The 8,505-nt window shown below is 44.2% G+C and overlaps 1 protein-coding gene across 1 annotated transcript in view; it reads left to right on the plus strand.

Moving 5' to 3' along the window:
- LOC308078176 (uncharacterized protein) overlaps positions 1 to 1,234 on the plus strand; it is a 30,969-nt gene extending 29,735 nt beyond the window's left edge. Inside the window, exon 22 of the mRNA XM_080419300.1 lies at positions 931 to 1,234. Within this exon, the coding sequence (XP_080275426.1) occupies positions 931 to 1,097 (167 nt within the window). The 3' untranslated portion in view covers positions 1,098 to 1,234. The remainder of the gene's footprint in view (positions 1 to 930) is intronic.
- The last annotated feature ends 7,271 nt before the right edge of the window (positions 1,235 to 8,505 follow it).

Genomic DNA, 8,505 nt, shown 5'->3' on the forward strand with positions numbered 1-8,505 from the left:
GCTGGTCGCAGACAGAAGGACGGACACACACGGACACACGGACGGACGGATGGACGGACGGAGGGTAAAACATACTCTCTCGCCATGCCTTTCGGCCTGGCGGAGACAATAATATTACCGGAAACACATAGAGAACTTGCGCTGAATGACCGTAACGGGTCTGTAACTCAGAGTGTTCAAATGGAACCAAATGGACCCTTACGGGACCATTTGGTTCCATTTGAACACTCTCAGAGGTAAGGAGGTCCAAATAAAACATTTGAGAACCACTAGTACGTGGACTCCTTTGTACCGTAGTCCTAGTAAATCATACTTTGAAGAAAACCTGAAGACCAATATTCAGTGATTTAGGTCTTGTGATCAAAATAAGAACATTATAATGTTATGTAAAAGAACAGAACATCTAAAACTATAACACGGACAAGAACAAGTCTTGCCACGGACACATTTGTCCATGTAAGGACATATAGATGACCCCTGGTTTAGGACACAACACCAATGAAAGAAGCCTGACCGTCTAATAGCCTGACCGTCTAATAGCCTGACCGTCTAATAGCCTGACCGTCTAATAGCCTGAGCGTCTAATAGCCTGACCGTCTAATGGCCTGACCGTCTAATAGCCTGACCGTCTAATAGCCTGAGCGTCTAATAGCCTGACCGTCTAATAGCCTGACCGTGCAATCTTTAGTTCAGTGACCATGGAGCTAAAGAACGGTTCAGAAGCTGTGTTCAGGACACCTACGTCACTCCGTTTACTAGTATATGTCTGTAGGGGCTACGGCTAGCCAATATTTTCTTACAGATTATTCGATCAATGAATTGAATAACCTAGAAGCACTTCTAGTTTTTACATGGTGTGTGTCTCATGATTTTAGTAAGTAAAAAGTTAAATGAGTGAATCCCAGAACTGTCTCTCGTTTTTCCTCTCAGGTCCAAAGCTACAGCAGACTCTCCTCAAAGAGTACTTCAACCCACCGGACCTGCACTCCCTGTTCGGTCCCATAGAGCCGCCCAACCTGCAGGACATGTTCCACACCAGCAAGCCTCGCTTCAACAAGCGCACCAGCTCTGCCGTCTGGCACAGTCCTCCTCACTAGTGAAAAAAATAAATAGCAGATATACAAGCTCATAGCGCCGCGCTATGAGCTTGTATATCTGCTATTTTTGAATAGCCAAAGCGTAAAATAATAGTCTTAAAGGAGTAGTTCACCCAAAAAATGACTTATTTTCTATCAATTGCACACCCCATGAAGCCTTGAATTCATGGATGTGTATTTGTTTTTGTTGCATTCCTAAGATAATAATTTGATTCCCGTCTCCTACCGACTAATGTATCCGGTAGGAGACACAAAGTAGATTGTTTGTGTCTCCTACCGGAAATACACCCGGTCATCAAATTATTGGCTTAGGAATGCGACAAAAACACAAATAAATCCATGAATTCAAGGCTTCATGGGGCGTGCAATTGATATAAAATAAGTCATTTTTTGGGTGAACTCCTCCTTTAAGTGGTTGCACAGATGCGTTCACTAAGTAAAGTGCACTCCTAGTTTCCTGTACGCTTCCCGTTTGCTTCTTATGATTTACAGTCCGTTCTGTCAAAACACACTTTCACTCCCAAAACAGAATATTGTGACAAAATGTGACCAAAACGTTTGCTGTGACGGGGGTCTCCCTCACGCCATTTAACGCCCGTCCCGCTCACCACCGCTTCCTTCTGCACTCCTGGAAAGCGGAAGTGAGCGTTCTCAAACCCAAGACGTGAACGGGTGACGGCTCCGCTAAAAAGAGAAAAAAACGCAGCGCCGTCTGAAGTCAACTTTAGTCCCGTCCCCCCGAGTCAACATGTTTGGTCCCGTCCCGTTTGCCGTCTTGGGAGTGAGAACGCGTTGGTCAGAGCAGTAGAAATGTAACGCAGGTGAAACGGGCCTGTTATTTAATGAACATTAAATGCAAATCAATTGGCTGGAAGTTAAATGTTCAAAGAGTTAACAGGAGCTGGATGATGAGGTGTTCAGGTTAAAACGTTTGTTGTTGATTTTTGTTCAAGTTGAAATTCTGTATATTTTGTTTCGTTACTGTTTAAAGATTTATGTTCATCTTTTTATAGTTTTAATCTTTTACTGAAATAAAGATGTCTTTGAATAACATTAGTCTTTGTGGTGTAAAGTGTTGCTTCAGGGAATACATGAAGAGTGGGCGCCAACTCACTAAGCTTGTGATCATGTGACTTAGTTTAACTTTGAAAGACTGTTTGGTTCGGTGCCATTGGACAAGATTATGCAAAATGCCTCAAACATGGAGCAATAACATTTTAAGTGTTGATAAAGTTGACTTATAGAGCAGCTTATCTCTAAATTAGATCATCAAAGAATAAGCTCATTTCATTAACTATGGACGATGTAGACGTATTTGGTGAAAATAGCCGATCTACAAGCTCACAACGTGTCACATTGCATTGTTGATCGGCTATCTTGTAGATCGGAGATTTGGTGGAGAAAAGGAAAAGACCTTGTATAGAGCTCTGGGGGATGCCAGTCAACTACGTGTGTGAAGTGGTTGACCCCAGTCACCAGCTTGCCTGTGAGAAAGAGTATAGCTCACATTCACATTTCAACAGTAAAGTCTCCTCAGATGATGAACACCAGCTGTTAAATGTAAAGTCACTGCAACCTCCATGTCTTCAAACTGTCACTGTAATACAGTGGTGTAAGGCTGCCACCTTGTGGCTTTAAAATGCACTTGCAGTTATTTTGAGCGTGAACATGGCCAGCCTCACTAACATGCTGAACATCCTGAGGTCTAAATCTCAGAGCAGTGTTGAAGTCCTCTTCTGTCTGATTATTCATATAATAGCAGAGTTGAAGACATGTTCTGTCTGTAATATACTGAGCAACCAGCCTGTCAATAATCAGTTACACTGATTTCACTTTAATAAAGGGCATACAGTATGTACATACATTCAACAGTTACTCAGTTAATCCAGCATTTAAAATGTGTTGTTTTGATTGTTATTGTGATGACAACACAATACTGTATATGACAAACTTATCCTAAATGTTGGTGAACCCCAATAAAATCATCAATGTGAGATGTATGTGATGTGAGAGTGATGTCTGAGTGACCAACACCAACTCTGTCCTCCTGAATCACTGTCCTCAACTCTCCTGTCTAACATCAGGGTCTATAGCTCTACAGTGTTGTCAGCTCTGCTGTCTCCCCGCAGTGCATCTCTGTAGGTGGTGCTTCTCGCCTTTCCTGGCTTTGTCCTGGGTTAACTCCATAGACTATAGTGTCAGTGTGTCCTGGGTTAACTCCATAGTGTCAGTGTGTCCTGGGTTAACTCCATAGTGTCAGTTTGTCCTGGGTTAACTCCATAGTGTCACTTTGTCCTGGGTTAACTCACATAGTGTCAGTTTGTCCTGGGTTAGCTCCATAGTGTCAGTTTGTCCTGGGTTAACTCACATAGTGTCAGTTTGTCCTGGGTTAACTCCATAGTGTCAGTTTGTCCTGGGTTAACTCCATAGTGTCAGTTTGTCCTGGGTTAACTCCATAGTGTCAGTTTGTCCTGGGTTAACTCACATAGTGTCAGTTTGTCCTGGGTTAACTCCATAGTGTCAGTTTGTCCTGGGTTAACTCCATAGTGTCAGTTTGTCCTGGGTTAACTCCATAGTGTCAGTTTGTCCTGGGTTAACTCCATAGTGTCAGTTTGTCCTGGGTTAACTCCATAGTGTCAGTTTGTCCTGGGTTAACTCCATAGTGTCACTTTGTCCTGGGTTAACTCCATAGTGTCACTTTGTCCTGGGTTAACTCCATAGTGTCACTTTGTCCTGGGTTAACTCCATAGTGTCACTTTGTCCTGGGTTAACTCCATAGTGTCACTTTGTCCTGGGTTAACTCCATAGTGTCACTTTGTCCTGGGTTAACTCCATAGTGTCAGTGTGTCCTGGGTTAACTCCATAGTGTCAGTGTGTCCTGGGTTAACTCCATAGTGTCAGTTTGTCCTGGGTTAACTCCATAGTGTCAGTTTGTCCTGGGTTAACTCCATAGTGTCAGTTTGTCCTGGGTTAACTCCATAGTGTCAGTTTGTCCTGGGTTAACTCCATAGTGTCAGTTTGTCCTGGGTTAACTCCATAGTGTCAGTTTGTCCTGGGTTAACTCCATAGTGTCAGTTTGTCCTGGGTTAACTCCATAGTGTCAGTTTGTCCTGGGTTAACTCCATAGTGTCAGTTTGTCCTGGGTTAACTCCATAGTGTCAGTGTGTCCTGGGTTAACTCCATAGTGTCAGTTTGTCCAGGGTGAACTCACATAGTGTCAGTTTGTCCTGGGTTAACTCACATAGTATTAGTTTGTCCTGGGTTAACTCCATAGTGTCACTTTGTCCTGGGATAACCATAGTGTCACTTTGTCCTGGGTTAACTCCATAGTGTCACTTTGTCCTGGGTTAACTCCATAGTATCACTTTGTCCTGGGTTAACTCCATAGTGTCACTTTGTCCTGGGTTAACTCCATATTGTCAGTTTGTCCTGGGTTAACTCCATAGTGTCAGTTTGTCCTGGGTTAACTCCATAGTGTCAGTTTGTCCTGGGTTAACTCCATAGTGTCACTTTGTCCTGGGTTAACTCCATAGTGTCACTTTGTCCTGGGTTAACTCCATAGTGTCACTTTGTCCTGGGTTAACTCCATAGTGTCACTTTGTCCTGGGTTAACTCCATAGTGTCACTTTGTCCTGGGTTAACTCCATAGTGTCACTTTGTCCTGGGTTAACTCCATAGTGTCAGTGTGTCCTGGGTTAACTCCATAGTGTCAGTGTGTCCTGGGTTAACTCCATAGTGTCAGTTTGTCCTGGGTTAACTCCATAGTGTCAGTTTGTCCTGGGTTAACTCCATAGTGTCAGTTTGTCCTGGGTTAACTCCATAGTGTCAGTTTGTCCTGGGTTAACTCCATAGTGTCAGTTTGTCCTGGGTTAACTCCATAGTGTCAGTTTGTCCTGGGTTAACTCCATAGTGTCAGTTTGTCCTGGGTTAACTCCATAGTGTCAGTTTGTCCTGGGTTAACTCCATAGTGTCAGTTTGTCCTGGGTTAACTCCATAGTGTCAGTTTGTCCTGGGTTAACTCCATAGTGTCAGTTTGTCCTGGGTTAACTCCATAGTGTCAGTTTGTCCTGGGTTAACTCCATAGTGTCAGTTTGTCCTGGGTTAACTCCATAGTGTCACTTTGTCCTGGGTTAACTCCATAGTGTCAGTTTGTCCTGGGTTAACTCCATAGTGTCACTTTGTCCTGGGTTAACTCCATAGTGTCACTTTGTCCTGGGTTAACTCCATAGTGTCACTTTGTCCTGGGTTAACTCCATAGTGTCAGTGTGTCCTGGGTTAACTCCATAGTGTCAGTGTGTCCTGGGTTAACTCCATAGTGTCAGTGTGTCCTGGGTTAACTCCATAGTGTCACTTTGTCCTGGGTTAACTCCATAGTGTCAGTTTGTCCTGGGTTAACTCCATAGTGTCAGTTTGTCCTGGGTTAACTCCATAGTGTCACTTTGTCCTGGGTTAACTCCATAGTGTCACTTTGTCCTGGGTTAACTCCATAGTGTCACTTTGTCCTGGGTTAACTCCATAGTGTCACTTTGTCCTGGGTTAACTCCATAGTGTCACTTTGTCCTGGGTTAACTCCATAGTGTCAGTGTGTCCTGGGTTAACTCCATAGTGTCAGTGTGTCCTGGGTTAACTCCATAGTGTCAGTGTGTCCTGGGTTAACTCCATAGTGTCAGTGTGTCCTGGGTTAACTCCATAGTGTCACTTTGTCCTGGGTTAACTCCATAGTGTCACTTTGTCCTGGGTTAACTCCATAGTGTCACTTTGTCCTGGGTTAACTCCATAGTGTCACTTTGTCCTGGGTTAACTCCATAGTGTCACTTTGTCCTGGGTTAACTCCATAGTGTCACTTTGTCCTGGGTTAACTCCATAGTGTCACTTTGTCCTGGGTTAACTCCATAGTGTCACTTTGTCCTGGGTTAACTCCATAGTGTCACTTTGTCCTGGGTTAACTCCATAGTGTCACTTTGTCCTGGGTTAACTCCATAGTGTCACTTTGTCCTGGGTTAACTCCATAGTGTCACTTTGTCCTGGGTTAACTCCATAGTGTCACTTTGTCCTGGGTTAACTCCATAGTGTCACTTTGTCCTGGGTTAACTCCATAGTGTCACTTTGTCCTGGGTTAACTCCATAGTGTCACTTTGTCCTGGGTTAACTCCATAGTGTCACTTTGTCCTGGGTTAACTCCATAGTGTCACTTTGTCCTGGGTTAACTCCATAGTGTCACTTTGTCCTGGGTTAACTCCATAGTGTCAGTTTGTCCTGGGTTAACTCCATAGTGTCAGTTTGTCCTGGGTTAACTCCATAGTGTCAGTTTGTCCTGGGTTAACTCCATAGTGTCAGTTTGTCCTGGGTTAACTCCATAGTGTCAGTTTGTCCTGGGTTAACTCCATAGTGTCAGTTTGTCCTGGGTTAACTCCATAGTGTCAGTTTGTCCTGGGTTAACTCCATAGTGTCAGTTTGTCCTGGGTTAACTCCATAGTGTCAGTTTGTCCTGGGTTAACTCCATAGTGTCAGTTTGTCCTGGGTTAACTCCATAGTGTCAGTTTGTCCTGGGTTAACTCCATAGTGTCAGTTTGTCCTGGGTTAACTCCATAGTGTCAGTGTGTCCTGGGTTAACTCCATAGTGTCAGTGTGTCCTGGGTTAACTCCATAGTGTCAGTGTGTCCTGGGTTAACTCCATAGTGTCAGTTTGTCCTGGGTTAACTCCATAGTGTCAGTTTGTCCTGGGTTAACTCCATAGTGTCACTTTGTCCTGGGTTAACTCCATAGTGTCAGTTTGTCCTGGGTTAACTCCATAGTGTCACTTTGTCCTGGGTTAACTCCATAGTGTCACTTTGTCCTGGGTTAACTCCATAGTGTCACTTTGTCCTGGGTTAACTCCATAGTGTCACTTTGTCCTGGGTTAACTCCATAGTGTCACTTTGTCCTGGGTTAACTCCATAGTGTCACTTTGTCCTGGGTTAACTCCATAGTGTCACTTTGTCCTGGGTTAACTCCATAGTGTCAGTTTGTCCTGGGTTAACTCCATAGTGTCAGTTTGTCCTGGGTTAACTCCATAGTGTCAGTGTGTCCTGGGTTAACTCCATAGTGTCAGTGTGTCCTGGGTTAACTCCATAGTGTCAGTTTGTCCTGGGTTAACTCCATAGTGTCAGTTTGTCCTGGGTTAACTCCATAGTGTCAGTTTGTCCTGGGTTAACTCCATAGTGTCAGTTTGTCCTGGGTTAACTCCATAGTGTCAGTTTGTCCTGGGTTAACTCCATAGTGTCAGTTTGTCCTGGGTTAACTCCATAGTGTCAGTTTGTCCTGGGTTAACTCCATAGTGTCAGTTTGTCCTGGGTTAACTCCATAGTGTCAGTTTGTCCTGGGTTAACTCCATAGTGTCAGTGTGTCCTGGGTGAACTCCATAGTGTCAGTTTGTCCTGGGTTAACTCCATAGTGTCAGTTTGTCCTGGGTTAACTCCATAGTGTCAGTTTGTCCTGGGTTAACTCCATAGTGTCAGTGTGTCCTGGGTTAACTCCATAGTGTCAGTGTGTCCTGGGTTAACTCCATAGTGTCACTTTGTCCTGGGTTAACTCCATAGTGTCACTTTGTCCTGGGTTAACTCCATAGTGTCACTTTGTCCTGGGTTAACTCCATAGTGTCAGTGTGTCCTGGGTTAACTCCATAGTGTCAGTGTGTCCTGGGTTAACTCCATAGTGTCAGTGTGTCCTGGGTTAACTCCATAGTGTCACTTTGTCCTGGGTTAACTCCATAGTGTCACTTTGTCCTGGGTTAACTCCATAGTGTCACTTTGTCCTGGGTTAACTCCATAGTGTCACTTTGTCCTGGGTTAACTCCATAGTGTCACTTTGTCCTGGGTTAACTCCATAGTGTCACTTTGTCCTGGGTTAACTCCATAGTGTCACTTTGTCCTGGGTTAACTCCATAGTGTCACTTTGTCCTGGGTTAACTCCATAGTGTCACTTTGTCCTGGGTTAACTCCATAGTGTCACTTTGTCCTGGGTTAACTCCATAGTGTCACTTTGTCCTGGGTTAACTCCATAGTGTCACTTTGTCCTGGGTTAACTCCATAGTGTCACTTTGTCCTGGGTTAACTCCATAGTGTCACTTTGTCCTGGGTTAACTCCATAGTGTCACTTTGTCCTGGGTTAACTCCATAGTGTCACTTTGTCCTGGGTTAACTCCATAGTGTCACTTTGTCCTGGGTTAACTCCATAGTGTCACTTTGTCCTGGGTTAACTCCATAGTGTCACTTTGTCCTGGGTTAACTCCATAGTGTCACTTTGTCCTGGGTTAACTCCATAGTGTCAGTTTGTCCTGGGTTAACTCCATAGTGTCAGTTTGTCCTGGGTTAACTCCATAGTGTCAGTTTGTCCTGGGTTAACTCCATAGTGTCAGTTTGTCCTGGGT

This window comes from Gymnoscopelus braueri (assembly GCF_963280865.1).
Source record: "Gymnoscopelus braueri genome assembly, chromosome: 22".
Lineage (NCBI taxonomy): Eukaryota > Metazoa > Chordata > Actinopteri > Myctophiformes > Myctophidae > Gymnoscopelus > Gymnoscopelus braueri.